This window comes from Chelonoidis abingdonii, chromosome 6, assembly GCF_003597395.2.
Source record: "Chelonoidis abingdonii isolate Lonesome George chromosome 6, CheloAbing_2.0, whole genome shotgun sequence".
Taxonomy (NCBI): Eukaryota; Metazoa; Chordata; order Testudines; family Testudinidae; genus Chelonoidis; species Chelonoidis abingdonii.
In genome coordinates, this window is record NC_133774.1 from 102,563,981 (window position 1) to 102,590,559 (window position 26,579).

The window sequence follows — 26,579 nt, forward strand, 5'->3', positions numbered from 1 at the left end:
AGAGGAAAAATTAAAGACTCGGCCGACAGGCAGTGGAAAGGTTCTGACCCTCGCAATTAGCATATTACAGCTGTACATATTCGATTATAACTTAGAACATCATTTTTCAGTGCAGTGGTGAGGTACCTGACCAACTCCATAAATACAGCTAAAAAAACATTTGTACACAACCTAAAAATGGTTCAAATAAAATTCTCAACTTTTAATCACTCCCATATGTATAAAAAGCTCCAAAACAGATACACAGATTCAGCTTCTTCACACCCTAAAACTTAGACAGGGAAATCATTCGTAACACCTTCAGTAGTGAACATTGTCCATATAATATGTGATACAGCATGGCCAAGGGCAGCATAAGAGTGGTAGCAGAGGGCCTTATTCCCTGCCAAGGGGAAGATTTGCTTTAGATTAACACAACAGCTGCTCAAGAGCACCTGACTTCATAGAGCACCACGACTCACAGTAGCACGCTGACTCAGTCATGAATAAACCCCCCGCTTCAGTCAGACAGGGGGTAGTAGTTGAAGAAAAGTTGGATTGGAGCAGAGTGCAGATGCAGAAGAGAAGAGTTTGTCCAGAGGGAAATACAGAGGTTTGGAGAGTGCTGCGGTGGATTGGGAATCCCCAACAGAAACCCTAGGTAAGGGCACCAGGCTTGTATAGAAGACAGGCGAGAAGCCCTTCACAAGCTGACGGGTATAAGAGGGAGTACCCAAGGCGAAAAACCGCAGTCGTGTTCACTGCACAACCCCAGGCCCCTGGTTGGACCGTGTAGAGGGCAGGGCCCAGTCCTCCCTCTCCACTCCCCCTCCTCCAAGCACTAGGGGAGTGATAAGAACGGTTCAGAGGCAAGGCAATATCGCCCTAACCTACCCAAGAAGAGAAAGCGCTGGACCCAGAAACAGTACCGGCACATTGGCCACACGTGTGTCAGAGGTGGGATCTGCGCGCTGGGGACATAGCCAGGGGAGATATAACCTCCCACCCTTAAGATGGACACGTGTCATGAGGTCCCTATATACTGCACCGCGGGTCCCAGCAGGCACCAGGCGTCCAGCAACACCCAACAAGTAGGCGACTAGATGAGAAAGAACAATCAGCGCGTGAGTCAGGCTGCTCAGGACGAGCCCTGCTGAGAGACCTAATAAGACAGATAAGACCCTTATGGAAAAGATCACCTCACGGGAAGGGACCCGGCCATACGGCTAGCCATTCTTGACAAAAATACCAGGGAGATGATTGGAGAGCATACCCCTTGCTTTTGAGAGAAACAGCCCTGCGGGAGCGTCCTGGCCCCGAAACAATGTCTGTACCGCGCCCAATTCCTATGTGGGGGAAGCCCAGCAAGGCTATTCGATATGTCTCAAATGCCGCACAACTATCCCAACTAAAGGCAGAGATCCTGGCCAGTTTGGAGGCCACGGCACTACAAGCCCAGAGTTCATGAATGCGAATAGGAGGACAACCTGGGTTGGGACCTGGAGTAGAGGGCGGGCCCAGGTCCCTCCCTCTCCACTCCCCTCCTCCAAGGACACTAGGGGAGTGATTAAGAACTGGTTCAGAGGCAAGCAATATCACCCTGAACCTACCCCAGAGAAGAGAAAGCGCGAGACCCAGAAAACAGTACCAGCAATTGGCCACAATATGTAAAATTATTTGTTAGGGATAGTTGATATCTGATCTTAAATATTAGGCATTAGTAACAATTTTATATTTTTTCTTTCTAAAGTCAAAGATTTTCCTATTTAAATAATATTGACAGCAAACCTCAGACCTATTTTGCAGAAGTATTTATGAGTGTCGCACCTTATAATCTTAAGTGTTGCTAAGCAAACTAAATTTAAATGAGTTAAATAGTTAAATACATTTAAATGAAGGAAAGTGATACACAAATATATTAAAACAAAACTAAAGCTGAAAGTAAAATAGCCAACTGAAGGTACAGCATAGCAAACAATATACTATGTATCCTGCATGCAAAAAATATATCCACATCCTTTGAAAAACAAATTTAGAATTACTATCTATTTTTTATTTGTGCAAATGAAGCTGATCCTGTCAGGTGGGCATCCATGTTAGACAGATAAAATAATTAAACACAGGATATTTACCATGTTAGGAAATGGCCAAAAGAAAGTAACACTTGATATTCAAAAGAAAAAACAAAGAGTATCTTTAAGTGCAGTACTGAGGCAACAAGTAATTTGTATAATCAAATAAGAAATTGCCTAACCTGTTTTCCTGAGTGAGAAATCATTTCTGGATTGATTTCTAATTAAATATTCTTAGAGAACAAAAGAGAAAATAAAGTGCAAAAGATTATCTTTGATGATTATCTTTACATTACAGCCAAATGGGCTCTCGTACAATATTTGAATTTTAATGTGCTATCTTTTTAAATGGACCCATGCTGTTTGATAGGCATTTGTTTGTTCACATTCACCATCTGCACTTCTCTGGTTTTAAGTACAAGATTAATATGTTCTTATTAGGCTCTCTCATTCAAAGGGAAACCAAGTATTGATCTGTCATGGATCAGATCCTGGATCATTTATTTGACTTTGAAATTGCATGAATTAGTTAGTAATTCTTTTTTCTGCATATTTGACAAGGAAAAAGCACACTCAGTGAGACAGGGCAGCCTCTCATTTATCTACTCCAAGTGCAGCAAATACTAACAGATATAAAAATTAGGTTTAATGACAACTATGGATGCATGAGGTCCACAAAACCCATCCAAATCCTTGAAAGCATTGAAACAATTTAAAGGAAAAACTCCAGCATTCCTTGCCACCTTCAATGTCACCTATAATACTGTTGATAACACTCTGCAATGCTCCGTAAGACATTCATCTCCATTTCTAACACATACCTAACTTTATCCAATTCAGTCTGTTACGTTAAAAAAAAACAAAAAAAAAACAACTTACTCTGTTATGCTCATACGCTCTTGTTTCCATAAAATTGACTGTCACGTTGTCCATTCATTTGGAAAATTATTCTGATTTAACACCATTAAGATTTTGTGTGTGAAAGAGTTAGATTAAGTTGGAACACGTGTTATTGCTTTTTGGAGCAATTTGCTGGCAATCAAAATGTGACCACTGCGCAGCTTGCACAGCAGGGGTCTGTTACCCTAACCCAATCCTTCCACCAAGAGCTTGACACCATTTTTTGAAAGCAGGCCCAAAGTATGCCTGTTGCTTCAAAATTCAGGTCTCCGGTGCCGCGGCCCTCATATTTAAATCAGATTTTAATGTTGCTCAGCATCCAGCAGCACCCACTGTAAAAACAAAGATATGCAATACAATGTTCTTAAGAGCAATGTGAGTTGTTGAATGCTGAGCACTTTTAAAAACCTGGCCCTTAAATTTTAGTTTGGTATTAGCAAGAAATATATTCTCAATCTAATTTATTCTACTGTTGATATCATTAGACCCACAGGATAGTACATACCAAGAAACAAGAACATTTTGTTAAGCATTAGTGTGAAGACAAGAAAAAGAGAACAAGCTTTAAAGCTTGACAATAAGATTCATATTTTATATACCCAATTATTATAATCCACCATTTCACAGGTTCTCTGCCTTCCAAAGTAATAAGATGCCAATTAAGCTATGGAACACTCACAACTATTGACCACATTGTCAAGTAAAGCCATATTACCATATTCTGCAACTTCAAATTTTATACTGACACATGAAGCTGGTACTGAACTTGCATTTCTTGGTAAGGTGTGAGAGGGTGGGATAAGGTGGAGACAAATTTCTTACACATCATCTTTTTATATTACAACAGCAGTACAAAATAATCTCCCTCACACTGTTACACAAGTGGGCACATAGAAGATACCTTGGAAGTACACTGGACCACAAAGAGGTGCCAGCAGGAATAACAACAAAAGTACAACATTATCTTAAAGGAAAGTTGAAGTGATATAATTTAATCGCTTGTTGTTACAGAGGTGTTTGGTAATGCTCCAGTCCTGAGAGGTGCCGAATGTCTTCAACACATCATGGTCTCTTTCTCCCTACTTCATTCCCTATTCCCTCCACCACCTCCCATCCCAAAAATTCTTCAGGTCTTACACATTCAAGGACAGTTTCAAATGGCTGAAGAATTAAAATTCTATTACCCATTCCCTCCTGCCCACCTGTATCACTTTTAGTTATATCATACAATCTTTAGTAAAAGTTATCATTGCTTAACTTTTCAGATTGATTCTTCCATGTTTTGATTGCAGTGGCATCACCCAGAAACAAGCCAGTTTAACTCTAATAAGGCATCAAACAACACTGATTATGCTAGATGAGGGGAATAACCTTGAATTTTCAACCACAGACCAGTGAATACAAATAAAGGTTATTGGTGCCATGCATTGTGATTTAACTACCATGCAGCTGAACTGCCATACATCACACTGGAAATTATCAGAACTTTGTTTATTCCTTATATTATCTTTAAAATACTTTAAACTGCATGTCTCAAAAATCTCAAGACCAAAATTTAAGATGTGCTATTGATAGAGTTGCTCTTTTAGAAAACAAATTGCGTATAAGTGAGAATCAATTGATGGATTCTCCAAAACCTGAAGTCTTTAAATTGAGATTGCACATTTTATGCTCTAGTTCAGGGGTTCTCAAACTGGGGGTCAGGACCCCTCAGGGGGTCACGAGGTTATTACACAGGGGTCGTGAGCCATCAGCCTCCACCCCAAACCCTGCTCTGCCTCCAGCATTTATAATGGTGTTAAATATATAAAAAGGTATTTTTAATTTATTGGGGGGGGGGTCTCACTCAGAGACTTGCTATGTGAAAAGGGTCACCAGTACAAAAGTTTGAGAACCACTTCTCTAGTTCAGTCAGAAGTTATGGGATTGATGTAGGAATTGCTGGGTGAAAAATCTATGACATGAGTTATGCAGAAAGGTAGAACAGACCATCATAATTGTCCCTTCTGGGCTTTAAATCTATGAATTGATGAAAATTGTTAGAGTTATCCAGGAATCACTCCACAGACATCCATGAAAAAAATTTAAGTCCCTCAGTGTTAAGTGTAGCTAGTTTTACACTTTCCATAAGAATGTGAACTGCAATGAACAATCTCCTGTCTAGTTCAACAACAACCCACACAAAGGTGTGCATTAGTAGACTAATGATTCAATTCTTGGACAGTTGCAATCACTTGTGCTCATTCTTCACAATGCACCTTAAGCAGGTAGTAGCCAGGAAATATATTAACAGTTTACTAATGCACAGCTCTGGCATAGTTTACTGTTTTTAGAATTGGTTTGTAACAACATAAGTGAATTCATGTAGGGCTAAAAGATGATCTTGTGGTTAAAACATAGGATTAGGTGCGCAAGATAGAGTTCTACAGAGGATGAGTTGTTGACGTTGTAAGAAATAGCACATTGCAGCCCGCAAACTGGGAATAGACAGCACTCACCAATCCCACCAGGATCTTCTCCAGAGCATCATAGTTTCTCTTTTTTTAAAAAAAATGAAAAGATTATTCCTTGTATTTTGGTGCCCCAAAGAGCTGCCTATCTAAATTATGTCCAAATTGAGCTTAGTAAAAATTGATGCCTTTTAGAATTAAATTTTGCACAGCTACGGAAGAAAAAGAACAATGCTACTGTCCAGAAAAGTATGTGTACATGTTAGCATTCTTAAAATGTACTCCTAAAAAATTCACAAGAGAAATGCATTCAATATATTGATAACATCACACTTCAAGCTTTCGTTTGTTTTTTGTGAAGTGAGGTGCCAATGCTCACTCATGGGATGGGGGTGGAAAAAGTACGATCCACAGAATATCACCAAGCTAAGCTACAAGGAAGGGAGCAAACTCTCAAAAACAGGTATCCATCCCAAATACATGCAGCAATAGAAAGAGAAAGAGAGAAGATATTACTTGAAGAAAGCACTTGTAGGATCACTCGTGTAACAGTCAAAGTTCTCTCCAGAGACATATCTTTAGGATGCTGTGGAAAGTGCAAAGCGTTTTGTTTCCTTCCTTGTTTTGGAGTTGGTACCTTGGGCTCCAGCCCTGTAAGCATTTATGTACATGAATAACTTTACACAGTTCAGTAGCCTTAATGTTTTCAAAATGACTACTCACTTGTACAGGATTACTCACATACTTTACGTTTTTGCAGAATCTCCCTATAGTTTGTAGCTAATATTCTTGATGGTGGTAAAACAGGCTATTACCCTCCAGGTTGGCTATTGCCAAACAGGCACAAATTATTGCTTTCAATTTTATCCATTTATCACCCTTACCACTGGGGGGCGGGGAGGAAGGGGAAAAATATTTTTAAACTGTCCTTTCATCATTTTTAACATGTATAAAAAGTTACCTGCTTTTACAGCCAATTTAAAATGGTTGGATACATGCCTCAGTAATAGTACAAAGAAAGAAAACTCCAGTCCTCAAAGCAACATGTACAACCCCACTTTCCTGTAACTTCTGGTTCTGTAGTATGTCTGCTTGGGAAGCACTGTCAAATGTAGAAACACAGTAAAATAAAGTTTGTTAAAATAAAAACAGTTTTGGGCACCTCCGTGTGTGTACCTTTATTCCCTTGTTTGCATATTGTAGTTCTCCTATTCATTCAGTCCTATTTCCTCTTTTTTTTTTTAAATCATATTTCCTTTCCTTTCTTTCCCTCACTTAAAGACTACGGGACCATCTTCTCCTTCATCTTTTACCCCCCTGTTTTCGTCATCTCTGACCTTCTTGTTTCTCTCATTCTGATCTCTCCCCTTACTGGTTTCTTTATCTGCTTCTAATGTCCTGTCCTTCTGCTCCTTATCCATAGGACTTGAACAGCAATCCGATCCATATGGGTGGACCCACGCAGAGCCTCACTGACTTCTATGGGTGTCTGTTACCGGTATGAGGAATTTGCCCACAAGGAGCAAATTGCAGGATTAAGGCCATAGTCAGTTCCAGCGAGATCAGTCTCCATGCCTGTACACACCTTGGCCTCTCTGCTGAGACTAACAAAAGGTACCAATTAGTGTGAACTGGAGTGATGATTGACTGTTTTACAATATAGACACTTACCCCTTAGAAATTGGATTGGTACTGCCAATCTATTGAAGAAGAGTTTTGGTCACTATTCAAGCATCCACTGATCACCAGTAGGTTAATGGCTCTGTATGGCATTAGCAATCCTCTAAACTAACAATTATCCCTCCATAATTATTATTAATTTGTATTACCTGTATATATTTGTATTTCAACTGTATAAAAGGTTGTTACAAGGAGGAGGGAGAATTATTATTATTCTTAACCTCTGAGGATAGGACAAGAAGCAATGGGCTTAAATTGCAGCAAGGGCAGTTTAGGTTGGACATTAGGAAAATCTTCCTGTCAGAGTGATTAAGCACTGGAATGAATTGCCTAAGGAGGTTGTGGAATCTCCATCATTGGAGATTTTTAAGAGCAGGTTAGACAAACACCTGTCAGGGATGGTCTAGATCAGGGGTGGGCAAACTTTTTGGCCGGAGAGCCACATGTGGGAATAGAAATTGTATGGTGGGCCATGAATGCTCACAAAATTGGGGTTGGGGTGCAGGCCGGGGAGAAGGCTCTGGCTGGAGATGCTGGCTGTGGGGTGGGGCCAGAAATGAGGAGTTCAGGGTACAGGAGAGGGTTCCGGGCTGGGGAGTGGCATGCTGGGGGGAGGAGGAGAGAGGGCTTCAACTGGGGATCCGGGCTCTGGGGCAGGACTGAGGATGAGGGGTTTGTGGTGCAGGAGGGTGCTCCGGGCTGAGATCGAGGGGTTCGGAGGGCAGGAGTGGGATCAGGGCTGGGGCAGGGGGGTTAGGGCACAGGGAGAGGCTCAGGGGTGCAGGCTCTGGGCAGCGCTTATCTTAAGCGGCTCTTGGAAGCAACAGCATGGCCCTCAAAGGTGCATCCAGACAGCTCTGCATACTGCCCCGTCCGCAGGCACCACCTCTGCAGCTTCCATTGGAGCGCCGGAGGGGGCTATTGGAGCATGTAGGAACCGGAGGGGACCATGCCACTGCTTCCTCATGGAGCAGCCTCCGACCCTGCTCCCTGCCTGGAGCACCAGAGTGGGGCAAGCTCCAGATCCCACTCCACAGCCGGAGCTTGAGGGCCAGTTTAAAATGGCTGGAAGGCCAAATCCAGCCTGCAGTTTGCCCACCCCTGGTCTAGATAATATTTAGTCCTGCCATGAGTGCAGGGGACTAGACTAGATGACCTCTCGAGGTCCCTTCCGGTCCTATGATTCTATATAAAATAATCCTTTAATATCCCCACAAAATGTTGTTTAAGCACTCAAATATTGTGTATATAAAATACTTATATGGCTCTATCACTGTAGCATCTCAGTCTTTAATATATTTATCCTCATAACACTGCAGTAAGGCAAGAAACTACTATTACTGAAGCACAGTGTAACTAAGGCCTGGATCTGCAATGGGCTCAGTGTTGCAGTGACTAACTTTTAGACATCTAGAAGATAACTGGACCGACAATGAGATCCACAAAGCCTGAATTAGGTTCCTTGGTTCCCAATGCAATAAATAGGGAGAAATAGGCACCTAAGAATAGGATCCAGAAAAGCCAGCATGCTGGGGGGGGGAGTCACCTAAACAGGGCAATGGGAAATGCCAACTAGAGGGAATGCCCTAAGCCCCATACCTCTCACAGAGTTTGATGCCTATGTCTGGGCTGCAGGGAGGTGCTTATCTGTGCTTGCGATCCACAGCTAAGAACCCCTGTCATAGCATTCCCTCCCAGATCTGAACCTTAGAGTTCAGAAAATGAGATACTAGCACATGAATCCTCTAAGCTTAATTACCAGCTTAGATCCAATAGCACTGCCACCACCCAAAAATATAGTGTTTTGGGGCACTCTGATCTCCCCAGCCTTCCCTGGGGACCCCAAGAACCCAAACCCTTTGGGTTCTTAAAACAAGGAGAAATAAACCATTCCCCCTTCTTTCCCCCTCCCAGACTTTCCCTCCCTGGGCTATCCTGAGAGATACTGATCCAACTCTTTAAATCACAACCCAGAGAAGCATGTCCCTTCCTTCCACAAAGAGGCAAACAGATTCAAGGAAAACAGAGAGAGATTCCACCTCTCTCCCCTCCCGTCTCCCCCAAGAGAAGAGAGAGATTAACTTCTAGAAACTATTGATGCACAGCAAAGTAAACAAGAATTATCTCTGTAGACCTAGCTACAGATGTACACATATAAGAACCAGGACACACAAATCACAGTAGCTTTACAGCATACACTCGCGTTAAAAAAGAAATCGATTATTCAGCACCACCAGCAGTGCAGTTATCACATAAAAATCACCACAAAATAACAATATTCCCGAACAACGACAACATATAAAGTTAACCAGCCAGATCCACAAATCATAAATAGAGTAAAAACATAAAGCCTTAATACCGCCCGTTCTTACTTACTATTTGAACAGAAACTTAGAGAGCCTGTAGTAATGTTTGGTCTCTCTCCGACCCCCCCAGAGAAGAACACACAACGGACAAAACACACACAAACGCTTCCCTCCACCCAAATTTAAAAGTATCTTGTCTCCTGATTGGTCCTCTGATCAGGTGTTTGGTTCCCTGTTTGTTAACCCTTTACAGGTAAAAGAGACATTAACCCTTAACAATCTGTTTATGACAACCCCTCGCGGAGTCAGGTGATTTAGACTCCTAAGCTGTTTCTTCCAAAGATGAGTGGGGTGTCTGCTTAACTCCATGCCAAAAGGCCAGGCGGAGAGATTGGAAGTGCTATTGGAATTTGGGATATTCTCATGTGGTCTCGCTCACTCTCTCCTAGTAGAGTTGTTCCACTTTAATTAAGTAAATAATAATTGGGCAAGAGAAAGAGAATCATTCTACAGTCCAGTAGTTAGAGCACTCACCTGAGAGGTGGGGTACCCCTGTTCAAATCTTTTCTTCTCATCAGGGGGATATTGAACTGGGGTCTCCCACATCTCAAGTGAATGCCCTATCTACTGTGCTAAAAATCATAAGGGAGGGCCTCTCATCTCCCACCCTACCCCACTGGCCATTGTTGTGGAGTTAGGCATGCTCTGAGAATACCCACTAATTTGGTCCCACAGATAAAACAGAACACCCACCGTCCCCCAGTTTGTGGATCATACTAGGTTTTAGGTAGGAGACAGAAGTCCACACACCTAGAATAAGGCAGCCATGCACGTGCTGGAAGGTGGAAACATAGGCAACAGCGGACTTTTACAATGGAAATTGAGGCACCAGCTAAGCGTGGGTTTGTAGAATGCAGTCTCCGTGTGGAGCTGGCCCTTAGTGACATGCCCAACGTCACAATGAAAGTCTGTCACCGAGCCAGGAATGGAACCCAGGTCTCCCAAAAACTAGGCTACTACTGTAATCACTGGACCATCCACCCTCCATAGTATTGCTATGCTATTTTCATAAGTGGCATAGGGTGGCTCTTTCACTGTGCCTATTGATTTACTCATTTTAGAAATCCAGATACACAGACATTTCATTTGGGTTATTACAGGATGACTAATTTGGTCAAGTTTTATAAAAACAGTACACACCTGAAAAAGCCTTTAGACCCAACGTGATTATTTTCATTAGAGCAGGGCCTCTCATCCTCCTAGTCTTTTATCTTTTCATACAGTATTAGTGACAGACAGACCTGATGACAGTCAGGAGTAAAAATTATACACGATAAAAGCATTACCTCCAGACAACATAATAGTTTCTGGTAAACACAACTCCTAGTTACAGCTGCTGTGGAAATATGAACAAACTGACAGCACTACGTTATTTGTTTTAAATGTTGGATGTTCCTACTGTAAGTCATACAAATCAATAAAGGAAAGGAACTCTACTCTTTCTATGGGGATTGCAGATTTCTGCAGTATTCATTTACACACTCTTCTTTACACTCTTCACAGTATTCTTGCCAGCAAGTTAAGAAGTATGGGCTGGATGATTGGACTATAAGGTGGATAGAAAGCTGGGTAGATCGTCAGGCTCAACGGGCAGTAATCAATGGCTCCATGTCTAGTTGGCAGCCGGTTTCAAGTGGAGTGCCCCAAGGGTCGGTCCTGGGTCTGGTTTTGTTCAATATCTTCATTAATGATCTGGAGGATGGCGTGGATTGCAGTCTCAGCAAGTTTGCAGAGGACACTAAACTGAGAGGAGTGGTAGATACGCTGGAGGGTAGGGATAGGATACAGAGGGGCCTAGACAAATTAGAGGATTGGGCCAAAAGAAACCTGATGAGGTTCAACAAGGACAAGTGCAGAGTCCTGCACTTAGGACAGAAAAATCCCATTCACTGTTACAGACTAGGGACCGAATGGCTAGGAAGCAGTTCTGCAGAAAAGGACCTAGGGCTTAACAGTGGACGAGAAGCTGGATATGAGTCAGCAGTGTGCCCTTGTTGCCAAGAAGGCTAACAGCATTTTGGGCTGTATAAGTAGGGGCATTGCCAGCAGATCGAGGGACGTGATCATTCCCCTCTATTTGACATTGGTAAGGCCTCATCTGGAGTACTGTGTCCAGTTTTGGACCCCACACTACAAGAAGGATGTGGAAAAATTGGAAAGAGTCCAGCAGAGGGCAACAAAGATTATTAGGGGGCTGGAGCACATGACTTATGAGGAGAGGCTGAGGGAACTGGGATTGTTTAGTCTGCAGAAGAGAAGAATGAGGGGGGATTTGATAGCTGCTTTCAACTACCTGAAAGGGGGTTCCAAAGAGGATGGATCTAGACTGTTCTCAGTGGTATCTGATGACAGAATAAGGAGTAATGGTCTCAAGTTGCAGTGGGAGAGGTTTAGGTTGGATATTAGGAAAAACCTTTTCACTCAGAGAGTGGTGAAGCACTGGAATGAGTTACCTACGGAGGTGGTGGAATCTCCTTCCTTAGATTTTTAAGTCAGGCTTGACAAAGCCCTGGCTGGGATGATTTAGTTGGGAATTGGTCCTGCTCTGAGCAGGGGGTTGGACTAGATGACCTCCTGAGGTCCCTTCCAACCCTGATATTCTATGATTCTATATCCTATGATTTTTTGGTATCTGTAGTACTGAGTAACTGAATCATTCTGCTGAGTGCTCAGTAAGAAATGGCACCCTCAAAAATCATTCGACTGACACCTAGATATCTTCTCTTACCATGCCTTCCTCATAAATGACTACAGTTTGCAGACGGCCTACAGCTAATGAAGTAGATGTGGTGGAAGATGTATTGCAAATCCAATCAGTGTGTCATGCAGCTTTACTATTCCCATGCCACTACCATGGTGAAGAATAAGAACTCATCTTCTTTTATCACAATCCAGCAAGTTTAATTCTTCAGTGGGGCAGCTGACAAATCAAGAATGTCTTCACTCTGGAACAAATTGATTTATACTTCCTGTGAAGGGTTTGATACCTTCTTTATAGGAAACAAAGTACATCTGGAGCTTTCTGACTAGTGCTAGCGAGGTGGTAGATGCCTTTTATATCATTTAGTGAGACAGAGGAGGTACTGAGAGCTTCGTCTAACCACCTAAAAGTTGAATCCTTACCTTTGTTTACTGGTAGAAACCTTCCCTATGGGAGGGCAGGACACAAGCTCTCCTCAGTCAAGAAAGGATTAAGCCCCTGATCAAGAAGATATCTCTTGACATTACCAATCAAATTATTGCCCAGTGCCAATTCTTCCCATTTTAAACAGTAATCTTACTTATTTTTATAGTCTGCTACAAATTCTCCCACTACAAAAACATTGCCAAACATCAAGTTAATGTACATCATCCTAGACTTACATTTGTCTACCTTCTATAGCTTTTGGAACAAATACTTCCCATTTCCTATCTTCAATCTATGAAATATGTAAAATGATTACAAAACAAAGGCAACTAATTTTATTTATATCAGTGAACATTTATACAGTTATTCAGGCTGAATGAGTACTGGGAAATATCCAAAGTCTTTTGCTCCTTCACCCATAAGGATATGTTGCTAAAACTCAGCCAGAGTAGGGATGGAGAGCTCCATGAGGGTGCTAGCTTATGCATTTTTTAATTTTGGCCTTGACCTTGCAAAGAAATCGGCATGCAAAATCCCTTACGACTTCAGGGGACTTATCATAGGAATATGAATCCAATCAACAGGATCTTTTTGTAGGACTGGGACATAACTTGTCACGTACGCTCTTTAGCCCTGTCGTGACAGGCAGAAGACGACATTTTTCAATTGAGTTAGCTTAACACAACTGAAAATCCCTCTTAATATTCATTAAGATGTAGGCCTACACGTTTGAAGTCGTGTCAGCTAGACGTGTTGCAGTGATTATGAAACTCTATTGGCTGTAATGTCTCCAGCACATTGAGGATACTACATTTCACCTCTTCTTTTCATTGAACCCACATTTTGTTTTTTTCTGTGCTTTCTAGATACCTATTTGAGGGTTAAACCCACCTAGATAAGTGCAAATTGGCAAAGATACAACCTGAACAAGGTATAACTGGTGCTACTGATTTCAGATTCCTAGAGCAGTAGAGAGTTAGGATTGCAACTTTATAAGGGATGTGTTGTGTCACCCTTTTTCCAATATGGTTTTCAGTCTTGGAGTCTGGTTGGACCCATTGCTGCTTCAAGATATACTGACAGTAGCTTTAACTCATATTGGATTTTAGATCATTATTTTTGTATGTATTGTGGATCAGGGTGCTAGCTGTTATAAAAACACATAGTAAGACCTGCTATCTGTGGATCACCAGGAAGCTCACCAGAACTATTCATGCCTTTGTCTCCTCTTGAATTATTATAATGCAATTTACTTGAGACAGCCGATAGAAAATTCAGTTGCCTGTATTCTAAGGGAGGAGGGTCAACATTACCGCATTAAACCTGCACTCACATCCCCTATTGGCTACTATTTGATTCTTGGTCATTTCAAGTATTTTAATAAGGAATACTATTTTCTCCATGAGACCAGAAGCTTTATGTTGCTATTCCTCTCATAGTGGTAGTCAAAACAAGGAAAAGGTGTTATTTACTGGTATATACTTTTTGTCCTCTTCTAGATTAACAGGAAAACATAACAGAATCATATTTTCAAGAGTGGTCAGCATCGATAACGGGGACCAGATTTTGAACAGAGCTCAGCACCCAGAAGCTTCTGCTGAGAACAATTTGATCTATTTCATATATTCAAACTTGTGTTATTTGTTTACATTCATCCTATGAAGGACAAATATAAACAAATAAAGTTAGGTAGGTATAAAGTTAGGTATAAAAGGCCAAGGCACAAAATGAGATTAAACTAGCCAGAGACATAAAGGGTAACAAGAAAAGATTCTAGAAATACGTTAGAAGCAAGAGGAAGACCAAGGACAGCGTTGGCCTTTACTCAATGACAGGGAAAAAACAATAGCTGAAAACGTCGAAATGGCAGAAGTACTAAATGACTTTTTTATTTCGGTTTTCACCAAAAAGGTTATTAGTAATTGGACGTCTAACATAGTGAATGCCCATGAAAATGAGGTAGGATCAGAGGCTAAAATAGGGAAAGAACAAGTTAAAAATTACTTAGACAAGTTATGTATCTTCAAGTCCCCAGGGCCTGATGAAATACATGCTAAAATATTCAAGGAGCTGACTGAGGAGATATCTGAGTCATTAGCGATTATCTTCGAAAAGTCATGGAAGACGGGAGAGATTCCAGAGAACTGTAAAAGGCTAAATATAGTGTCCATCCATACAAAGTGAAATAAGGATAACCAGGAAATTACAGACCAGTCAGCTTAACAGCAATACCTGGAGAGATAATGGAGCAAATAATTAAGCAATCAATTTGCTAATCCTAGAAAATAAGAAGATGGTAAGTAAAGGTCATGATTTGTCAAGAACACATCATGTCAAACCAACCTAATAGCTTTCTTTCACAGAGTTACAAGCCTTATGGGGGCAGGGAGAGATAGATGTAGTATATCTTAACTTTAATAAGGCTTATGATATTGTCTCTCATGACCTTCCCATAAATTAACTAGGGAAATAGAACCTAGATGGAGCTACTATAAAGTGGGTGCATAACTGGTTGGAAAACCCTTCCCAGAGAGTACTTATCAGTGGTTCACAGCCAAGCTGGATGGGCATAAGGAGTGGGGTCCCGCAGGGATCAGTTCTGGGTCTGGTTCTGTTCAATATCTTCATCAATGATTTAGAATATGGCATTGAGAGCACACTTAAAGTCAGTGGATGATACCAAGCTGGGAGAGGTGGCAAGTGCTTTGGAGAATAGGATTAACATTCAAAATGATCTGGATAAACTGGAGAAATGGTCTGAAGTAAATAGGATGAAATTCAATAAGGACAAATGCAAAATACTCCACTTAGGAAGGAACAAATCAGTTGCACATATACAAAATGGGAAATGACTGCCTAGGAAGGAGTACTGCAGAAAGGGATCTGGGGATCATAGTGGATCACAATTAAATATGAGTCAACGGTGTAACACCCTGCAAAAAAAGTAAACATAATTCTGGGATGTATTAGCAAGAGTGTTGTAAACGAGACATGAGAAGTAATTCTTCCTCTCCACTCTGCGCTGATTAGGCCTCAACTGGATTAATGTGTCCAGTTCTGGGCACCACATTTCAGGAAAGATGTGGACAAATTGGATAAAGTCCAGAGAAGAGCAACAAAAATGATTAAGAGTCTAGAAAGCATGACCTATGAGGGAAGATTGAAAAAATGGGTTTGTTTAGTCTGGAGAAGAGAACACTAAGTGAGGACATAAAAGTTTTCATGTACATAAAAGGTTGTTACAAGAAGGGGGAGAAAAATTGTTCTCCTTAATTTCTGAGGAGAGGACAAGAAGCAATGAGCTTAAATTGCAGCAAGGGAGGTTTAGGTTGGGCATTAGGAAAAACTTACTGTCAGGGTGGTTAAGCACTGGAATAAATTGCATAGGGAGGTTGATTTTTAAGGGAAGATTAGCCAAACACCTGTCAGGGATGGTCTAGATAATACTTAGTCCTGCCATGAGTGTAGGGGACTGGACTAGATGACCTTTCCAGTCCTACCATTCTATGATTCTGAAAATCTGGCCACTTACATAGGTGCCTAAATGGGAGCTATTGATATTGAGCTCTGTTAGAAATCTGGTCCTTAGAACAAAAAAAATCATTCTACCCTGTTTCTCTTGTTATATTAGCTTTTTAAACTTTTACGGTGCAGTAAATTCTTAAGGAAGAAGTTCCAATATTTTAGAATTTATGGTTTTCAACCTGAAAATAAACTATATCCATTCTTACTTCACAAATTTAAAATAGTACCACAATAAAACAGATCATGCACATACATATATTCTACATGGTTAACGACAAAGGCCATGATTTAAAGTCATATGGTTATCAAAACATATACCTCCCCTATACAAATCTAATCACTTCCAGGGGTTCTCAAACTGGGGGTCATGACCCATCAGGGGATTGCAAGCTGTCAACCTCCACCCCAAGCCCCACTTCATCTCCAGCATTTATAATAGTGTTAAATATTTAAAAAGTGTTTTTAATTTATAGGAGGGGGTCGCACTCAGAGGCTTGCTGTGTGAAAGTGGTCACCAGTACAAAAGTTTGAGAACCACTGGCTTAAATTATATGCAAGACAGACTCAGCTGTGATTGTAGCCTTTCATAACAAAAAGTATGTATGTTTTTATACTGAACTCTGTGGGACTAATCACATGTTTAAAGTCAAGCATGCATGTAAGTTTGCAGTGTCAGGGCCTGTGCTGCTGGCAGACCAGGTGCCAGCTCATGCCAAGGTCCCCATGACTCAACTGAACACTGACAAATACATAGCTGGAATCAATCTGACTCTCTTGGGTTAGTAAGGTTAAAATAGGTATTAGAATTACAAGAATGTGTTCAGACTTTATTGAATGCTTGTGAGTTGTTGCATACATTAATCTCACTTATAGAGTCCGTATCCCATATTGTAAGATAATATTTAAGCATTTGTATTGCAAGCCTCTGTTACATTATAAATCACCCAATAGGCGATAGATATTAACTAGTTTAAAATGCTGGTCTCCAAGATAAGGTGTTATGTCCTGCCCAACAAGAAAGGCACATGGACACCAGACTGACTACTGTGCAACATTAAACATTGCCACCGCTCCCACCAAAGATAATGATTCATGCAAGGGGATTCCTCCCATCAGCTGAGTTTGCAGCTCAGACTACATGGGGGGAAGGGAATGAAAACCCCTAACAAGAATTGCTCGGACTCTGGGGGGAAAGGTTTTCTAGGCATAAGCAAGAGAACCCCAGGGCTTAGCCTGGGTTAGCCCTAAAGGACATATAGAGCTTGCTTATTATAGATGCTACTATTGCTTTTTGAAACTTAAGATTGTAACTTATTTGTGTATGTATGTTTATCTGCTTTAACCTTGTAAATAACTCATTTTCTTTTTAATACATCTCTACATCGTTTATTAGAGGACTGGCTACAGCATTATCTTTGGTGTGCGATCTCAGGTTCATTTGATCTGGGGTAAATCACTGGTCCTTAGGGACTGTGAGTAACTTGAATATTGCTGTGATTCTTGTTGTAAGGGACCATTACCATGTAGGCTTACCTGAGTGGAAAGACACAATTTAGAGTACCCAAAGGGACCGTCTGTGATTCCACATTAAGGCTGTTATAGTGCCCAAGCAGTTTACACTTGCTACTTGATTGGTAAAATCTAGGCATAGAATTCACAACTAATTTGGGGATTTTGCCCTGCTTCTCAGGTTGGTACTCAAGCTGCTGAGACACTGAAGGACACCTTGACCGGGACTACATAGTCAAAATGTGTATACAGTGGTTATGTTCTTCTGAAAATAGAGAAATATCTTGACTATTACAGTCAACTAAAAATTGCATCTCTTGTATTTGTCTGAAAATGTTTACCTTATTGTTGCATGTAATGTTCTTGTAGACTTGGTTACTGTAATCTTAGACATTTCCATTTTTTCAGTTTTACATTACATGAGATTTTCAAAAGCACTTGAAACCTTCTCTATTCCCATTGAAGTCAAGCCAATGGCGAGCACTTTTGAAAATTGCACCCTTTGTATTTTGACACTATTTTCCCTGTATACTCTGTTTTGTTTTTGCTGGGAGTCTTTCACAGCAACAGGTGAGAAAAGTGGAAAAATATGACATTAAAAACAACAAGAACGAGAACAGTAACTTGAGGACAGGTGTAATTGTCCAAAACCGAATTCATTTTTAAAAATTAAATTTCTAGATGACAAAGTCAACTAAATTAAAAACCTGAATAGTTTAATAGATTTGTGGATTCTAAGGTCAGAAGGCACCATTATGATGAATTAGTCTGACTTCCTGCATAACTCAGGCCCATAGAATTTCACTCCTTAACTCCTGCTTCAAGTCCGTAGCATCAGGCTGAGCTAAAGCATGTATTTTAGAAAAATATTTAAAAAGTCTTGATCTGAACACTAAGTGATGAAACCCCAGGTTTCTAGATGAGTTGTTACAATGGTAAATTACCTTCCATTAAAATTTGCGTCTTATTTTCTGTCTGAATTTCTCTAGCTTCAACTTCCATCCATTGGTTCTTGTTATTCCTTTGTCTTCAAGACTGAAGAGCTTCTACCATCAGATATATTCCATAAAATATCAGGAATCTGCAACTACTATGTCTGGTGTTCTCTAAAAATTAAGTTTGACCCTAACATAGTCAATATATTTAATTTTGTTTTACGTTTAAACAACCAACCAAACATGCCTGTGCAGCATTTCCAGTTGAAACATGGCAATATCATGAAAGTGCATGAAAACCTGAAACTGGACTAGACTAGGAACAACAGTGAAGCTTGTCAGTTTGCCCTAGCTAAGAAAATATAAATAAACACCACAAGTAAATTAGATTTTTAGACTATTCCATAATCTTCTTTATCAGAGATGTTCTTTGCAACAGAAATATGAACTTTATTTTATCTGTTTTTTTTTAACTCTCTCTCTCTCACATACACACACGCTACCAAGGATATTTTCCCTTGCTTGTAACTCCCTCCTCTGAGTACCTACAACACAAAACACATAATATTGCTTGGGGCAACAAAAAGGTTAGTTTAACGTTTACATGACAGATCAAGGATATCTTTGTGTAAAGAAAGGACAGGTAACATCTCCTCAGGAGGAAGCAGAGGTAGTGGAAACCTGCCAAGCCTCACTCATTGAAAAGGCAAACATGCATTTTTTATAAATTTTATATCAGATGAAAGAGTTTGCTCTGTTTAAATCTCCCTCATTTAGTGGCAGTGGAGGCAGAAGCTGTGGAAACAGAGGTCAAGTTCTAGGAGAAGTACTAATCTTACTCTGTCCTTTGTGCTATCTCATTGCACTACACTCAGACTGTATCTATGGTGGGCTCTCTTTTTCATAGATCCATAGAGCTGGACGCCAAAAGGGATCTTTAGATCAGTCAGACTTCCTACATATCACAGGCCATTACATTTCACACCCTTACCCCTGCATTCAATCTAATAAACTTGTTTTGCTAAAACCTATCTTCCAGAAAGGCATCCAGTGTTTATTTGAAATCCTCAAAAAATGGAGATTCCACCATTTCTCTTGGTAGTTTGTTTCAACGGTTAATTACCCTTACTGCTCTTAAAAGCTTCCCACTGTTATATCAGGGGTCACATGACTGGTAGTATATTACCACCAGGGCAGTGGGAGCTTGAATGAAGACAAAATGCCAGTGTTTCATTTGTCCCTGCTAAGAGCAAATCTAAACAAGTTGGTAAAAAGGCTTGCAGCTGTCAGCACCTTGTCTCCACTAGAAGTCCCACCAACAATACCACCAGTGGAGCTCATCACTGCTAATGCAGCCATGGCAAATTTTAAGAAAAAAGCTCAGTATAGACATACAGAAATGGGCCCAGAATTGTGCAAAGGAGAACTCCCACCTCCACACACAGCCATGTGTCCCTGAAGGAAAATTGCAGAGAAGACCGAGCCAGAGACTCCAACCACTATGGACAGAAGCTGCCAAAAGCTGGGACCTCTGGATATTCAGAGAACTTCTTATAGTTTTGACTGGACTGTCTGTCTCCCTGATGACTGGCTGTTTGTGAGGGAGAGGGAAGGCAAGGTTGGAGAAATCTCTTCACCTTCACTCCAAATCTCTCCTCTTATCCCCACCCTGTCCCCCTTCATCTTCCCTTCCCCTTTCTTTCTATTTAGCTGATCCTCTCCTAACTAACTGTCCTCCCCCAAGAAAAACCCATGGAACTAACATGTTTGTCAGCATCACATTGTTCACTGTGCTTGAGTGTTCTACCTCTTCCCTCACCCGCTGTCCATCTTGTCTATTTAGATTGTAAGATTTTTGGAGCAAGAAAACCATCTACTTCTCTGTGCAGTGTCCAGCACAACATGGCCCCATTCTTGTTTGGCCTTTAGGCACGACAGTAGTAAACATGATTTCAACAGAAAAGCTGCTCCAGGCATCTCTCCAGGGCAATGTTTACATACAGACTGGACTAGACAAGCACTTGCTCCCTGCTCTTCACAGATAGTATCATGTCAATAAACTATTCAAGTGTTTGCAAAGTGCAAGAATGACTGAAATCTCAAGTGTACGTGAGAAGCAATGGGTCATTTATCTGCCCAGGGCTGGGTTTCATTCTGCGCTGAGAGATTTTATTTCCTGTAGACGCACATTGTAAAAGAAAGTTTGAGCGCAATCGTCCCATCACCACATCATACAATAGTGTTACTGTGGTAGTCAAGCCTTTCCTGATTTTTTTAAACTTCTGTTTTACAAAAGCAGCAAAGAATCCTGTGGCACCTTATAGACTAACAGACGTTTTAGAGCATTAGTTAGTCTATAAGGTGCCACAGGATTCTTTGCTGCTTTTACAGATCCAGACTAACACTGCTACCCCTCTGATGTTTTACAAAAGGGACACCCGTGGCCCTGCGGGCACAAGGAAACCCAGTCCTGTCATCCACCTCTGGAGAAGCACCACAGGGGGAAGCAGCAGCAGAAGCTATAGGATAGGCTTAGCCTACACTAATATTTTTTCTCTACAACTCCATGTCATTGCTGTGACGGAGGCCATTTCTCCAGTGGCTGCCCCAGTACAGAAAAGGTTCAAGCAGCTCGCAGCATTTTATGTAGAGCTCCTCTGAGTAGCAAACAAGGTGGTAACTAAAATACCAGTGCTTCTTCCACACCAGCACTCCCACTGTCCTTCCTACCAACAGCAGGGCTGTGCTGGTGAGCAGGGATGGGTCTCAGTTTCACTGCTGTAAATGCAGCCCGAAGCTACCTTACTTACTGTACTTTCCATAGTGAGATTACCAGACTAAATAAAACCCTCAAAAACACCCAAAGGGAGAATGTCACTGGCAATGAATGGCACTGCTCCAAAATGACAGGCTGACAGACAGACAGACACAAACACCGAATCAAAAATAACTGGTCAAAGTTTGAAATTTTGACTAAAAATGTCATTGAAAAATAGAATTTGGGGAAACGTTGACAAGTTTTGTTATCAGCAGGAGCCAGCTCTCTCCTCCCGCTCAGCCCAGGGAACGTCTCCGTCTCCCGAAAAGAAGGGCTCTGGACGGGTATTATTATGCAACCGTGTCATGCATTAGCAGAGCAGGGAGAGGGCTGGAGAGCCGCGTACCAGCGGAGCCCGGCACAGTCCCGGAGGCCTGGCGCGGAGTAACCGGGCTAGACAGTAGAGGGGGAGGAGAGGAGACGGCCACTCACTCACCCAGCAGCAGCAGCTTGAGCTCCCTGCGCGCGTCCCGCTTATCCCGGCGCAGCTGCCGCTCAATTTCCGCGCTGATCCGCTGCGACTCTTTCTCCTCCGCGGATAAGCAACACCCGGCCATGGTCAGCGCGGCAGTGGGCGAGGAGGAAGGAGCGGGGCAGGGGCAACGACACCCTCCCGGCCGCACCTGGTCCTCTGCAAACGCTGGCGGGCTTGCGCCTTTCGCCAGCGCCGGATCCCCGCGGCACCAGGCGGCCAGCAAGAGCAGCGCGTCCCACGCAGGGAGGTGGCAAAGCGAATGGGGATGTGAGGGCCACGGCTGCGTCCCCACTGGGTGTCTCTCCGCCTCCCACGGGAGCGCCGAGCCGAGCTCGGTGGGTTGGGCTCGCCTCGCCCCCCAGGCACTGGGCTCAGAGCAGGGAGGAGGTGGCGGCGCGGGGAGGGGCAGGTGCTGTTGTGTCTCGTTGCCCCTCCTCTCGTGGGTTAATATTTGCAAATGCGGCTGCGAGTTTCACGAGAGACACGCGGCGGCAGTGGGCGGGAGGAGCAGATCCCCCCGCAGCCAGTTGGAGGCAGTGGGACAAATGAAACCTCCGGGCCGCGGCTCCTCGTCTGGAGAGGGAGACAGGCAGAAAGGAAAGAGCAGCTGCCAGCCCCCATGCGCTCCTCTCGGCTCTGCCTGCTGCTGCGGGAGGCGGGGCGTCTGCCGCTGGCGGCGGGAGTCCAGCAGGGCGCTGGAGCAAATGGCGCCTGGGATTTAATAATAATAAATTAATAATTAGAAAAAGGCTGGAGGCAGGAGCGGGGGAGGGGAGACAGTGCCTTCAGCCCCTCTGGAAACCCCTTCCCCAGGGGAGAACGTGGCCCTGGCTGCTCAGCTGCAGGCTTCCTCTTTAATTGAAATAGCCCTGCTCCGGCAGGTGAGCGGCTGCTGCATCCCTCCACCTCCCCAGCGGCGGGGCAGAGCAGGCGCTGCTGTCGGCCAGGGACAGCAAACCAGGCGTGAGCTGCTGAGCTCCGGGGTAGGGGGACTTGCCTCTCGAGAACAGACCTTGTTTCGCTGATCAGCCTCTTTCTGCTCACACTTCCCTCGGCTGGAATCTGCAGCCTTGATTCATAACCTAGAGATTAATCAGTTCCAGAGATCTCTCTCACTGGAATGAGTGCAAACCTGTTTGTTGAAGTTGAGACAATCCGAGATGCATACTGTCATTCTGCCAAGTTACACGGGGGTGCTAGTCTTTAAAGTACACGGCTGGCTGACTCACTTGACACACCACAGACTAGAAGAGGAAGAAAGCTTAAGTGGATGCGGGATTCGTTTATTTAAGACATCTAAAACCTCCACTAACTTGAGGAGAACGATTCCACATTTCTAGCGTTAAGAATTGATAGTACATTAACGAAGTCAACTAACCCCAGTTTGGTGTGGGAAGAGGTTTGACACCCAAACGGAGTGATGCACTTTGTAATCGGGTGTAATTAGGGTGACCAGATGTCCCGATTTTAGAGGGACAGTCCTGATTTTTGGGTCTTTTTCTTATATAAGCTCCTGTTACCCCCCCCCCCCGTCTTGATTTTTCACACTTGCTGTCTGGTCACCCTAGGTGTAATTGAGGGCTATGTTGGGAGTGAGGTGGAGAGAAAGTTTTGGAGCAAACTAGGTCTGATAGGTCAGGTTTCACATTTGTTATTCTCTCATTTAGACATCACACTTAGACTAGGCATTTTTATACATCTCCTAACATTGTGTGACTCCCTCTCCCCATCTTTTTTTCTCCAAAAGAAAAGTCACAATAACTGAAACTATTTGACCTTTTGGTTGCAGCTCTTCCTTTCTGAAGCATTGTACAATTGGTCACATTTCTCTCTTTGGCTTACATACTTACTTTGTATTTAGCTGTAGAAATATTACTTTCCATGTTGTGAGGTATGAAACACAATTTTACAGTTAAGCCTTGTCTGCACTAGTAAAATTAGAGCCATATTCCACCGACTGTCAGCAGTGGTGTAAACTGCTAGTAAAACAGGGTTCAGGTGTTTTTACTACTGTCATGAAAACCTGTTTTAACAACAGTGTTAGACCCCTGAATCCTATATGTACTAGTAGCTTAGCACTGGTGAGTTCTCATTTGGGGTCTTCAGTTGCTACTGTTCATAAGTAAAAATTAGCAGCTTTGTTATGTTACAATAGTCTGCTTGCTATTGCTTAACATACAACAGTGACAAATTATACTCCTGGGAGAATTCTGCACCACTGCGCAATGCAGAATTTTGCAGAAATTAACATGCAGACAGACTTTCCTTTGCCCCACAACAGAAATGGGCTGCACTGCTGCTAGTCACCACTGTGGGGGCCACTGGAATTGGCAGAGCCAGCTTACACATAGAAGACACTGCTGGGGGGAACTAGAGGGTCCCTGGCAGCTGCAGTGTCCAGCATGCTCTGAGGGAAGGAACATAACATAAGAACGGCCGTACCGGGTCAGACCAAAGGTCCACCTAGCCCAGTATCTCTCTACTGACAGTGGCCAATGCCAGGTTCACTCCCTCTGGGGCACCTAACAGGCAATGATCAAGTGATCTCTCTCCGGCCATCCATCTCCATCCTCTGACAAACAGAGGCTAGGAACACCATTCCTTACCCATCCTGGCTAATAGCCATTTATGGACTTAACCACCATGAATTATCCAGTTCTCTTTTAAACGCTGTTATAGTCCTAGCCTTCACAACCTCCTTGGGTAAGGAGTTCCACAAGTTGACTGTGCGCTGCGTGAAGAAGAATTTACCTTTTATTTGTTTTAAAACTGCTGCCTATTAATTTCATTTGGTGACCCCTAGTTCTTGTATTATGGGAATAAGTCATAATTTCCGTTATCCACTTTCTCAACATCACTCATGATTTTATATACCTCTATCATATCCCCCCCCTTAGTCTCTCTTTTCCAAGCTGAAGAGTCCTAGCCTCTTTAATCCTTGCCTCATATGGGATCCTCTCAACCCCCTAATCATTTTAGTTGCCCTTTTCTGAAACTTTTCTAGTGCCAGTATATCTTTTTTGAGGTGAGGAGACCACATCTGTACACAGTATTCGAGATGTGGACGTACCATGGATTTATATAAAGATATGCCCACAAGAAGAGAGCCAGCATGCAGGACACGCCTTGCAAGCCTGGGACCAAGCATCAGGCAGTTTCTCCCTCTGATCCCTGGACTTGGAGAGTGGGGGGAGATGGATGTCTGGGGCTAGAGGGGGCTTAGCTGTGTTCTGGGGCATGCGGACAGGTATCTGGGCTGGGGGTCCCCATGGTTGGGCTCTGGGGAGGAAGGGAGTTCAGGTGTATTGGCTGGAGGGGCCCACTAGTGGGCTCTAGGGAAGAGGGGTTGTGGGTGTCTAGACCCCCGGCTGGGCTCAGGGGGGAGAGAAGAGGCAGAGAAACAGGAACTGGGTTGTCATAGGGGTTTCTTTAAATCTCAACTGCTGGGGGAATTTTTATATGTATCCCTATTGTTAAAGATATATTTGCTGACAGGTATTTTGAAATAAATTACCAAAATAATTGAAGCTGGTGTGATTATGTAGTGTTATTTTGACAAATACAATTTGCAGAATTTTAAAATATTGTGCACAGAATTTTTAAATTTTTGGCACAGAATGCCGCCAGGACTAAAATTATTAAGGTTCAAATATTACCCTCTCCTCATGGGTGCGGAGGGCTCACTTGCAACAGAAATTATGTAGTACCCTTGCACAAAGGGGATTGGATTGTATGTGTTTCTAAGGATGGGGAAAAAAATTTGGAGGGGGAGGAAATATTTACTATGCATTAAAGGGGGAATCCAGAAACTGACACAGTTGTGTGCCCTTCTGTGTACAGTTACATATACTTGTCTGAACTTTTCTCCCTCCTCCTTACTAGTCCATTCCTTGGTCTCTTTCTTCCTTCTCTTGGTTACATTTTTCATCTAACATTTCAGTGGATTTTTCTTATTTTTTCTCTCTCACCTTTCTGTTCTCTCCTCCCAAACCTCCAACCACACACACGCTTCATCTCTTCTCAGCAGAAAACAAACCCAGCAAGGATAGCTGAACTTTTGAACTTGAAACATTTGCTTGGATTCAATACCCAGGAGATGACACTGTCTCTTACAGTATAGGCAGCTATGGACAGTGAAGCCATCACAAAGATAAGCAAATATTTATTTAAACAGGCACAAATGATTCAATTTAAAAGATTTCTTCTGCAGTGAAGTTTATGCTGTGAATAAACATTTTAAAATAATTTAAATAAAAAATTTCAAGGTGGTGCACTTAGTTAATAACAAATACCTCTAACCTCATGGTTAAAATACCTGAGTGTTTAAGATTTAATAGCTAAAGCTAAGTAAACACTGAGTCTTTTTAGGAATATTAACTTCTGATAATATCCCTTCTCACATGAGAGGGGTTTGTAGTAAAGGGGCAAACTCCCTTACCTTTGCTAACTCTAGAGTTTCATACAAACAGTGATTATTCTTTGAATAATAATATTCAGAGTGTGTCAGCTGATCATTGCTAGTGTAGGTAAATAATTGCCCCGTCCAACAACATTTTACAGCCAGTACGTACAGTTGAGATAAGTGTCAGAGGATTAGTTTATTGTAAACTTTAGAGATATGTACACAGTAGTGTATCAGAGGGGTAGCCGTGTTAGTCTGGATCTGTAAAAGCAGCAAAGAATCCTGTGGCACCTTATAGACTAACAGACGTTTTGGAGCATGAGCTTTCGTGTGTGAATACC

General features: G+C 42.4%; 1 protein-coding gene across 2 annotated transcripts in view; it reads right to left on the reverse strand.

Moving 5' to 3' along the window:
• Nucleotides 1-22,469, reverse strand: part of GNA14 (G protein subunit alpha 14) — a 67,398-nt gene extending 44,929 nt beyond the window's left edge. The window contains exon 1 of one of the 2 annotated variants that reach the window (XM_032790452.2): nt 21,798-22,469. In XM_032790452.2, coding sequence (XP_032646343.1) covers nt 21,798-21,918 — 121 coding nt within the window. In that variant the 5' untranslated portion in view covers nt 21,919-22,469. The remainder of the gene's footprint in view (nt 1-21,797) is intronic. The other variant, XM_032790453.2, reaches the window with a different exon arrangement.
• Between the last annotated feature and the right edge of the window lie 4,110 nt (nt 22,470-26,579).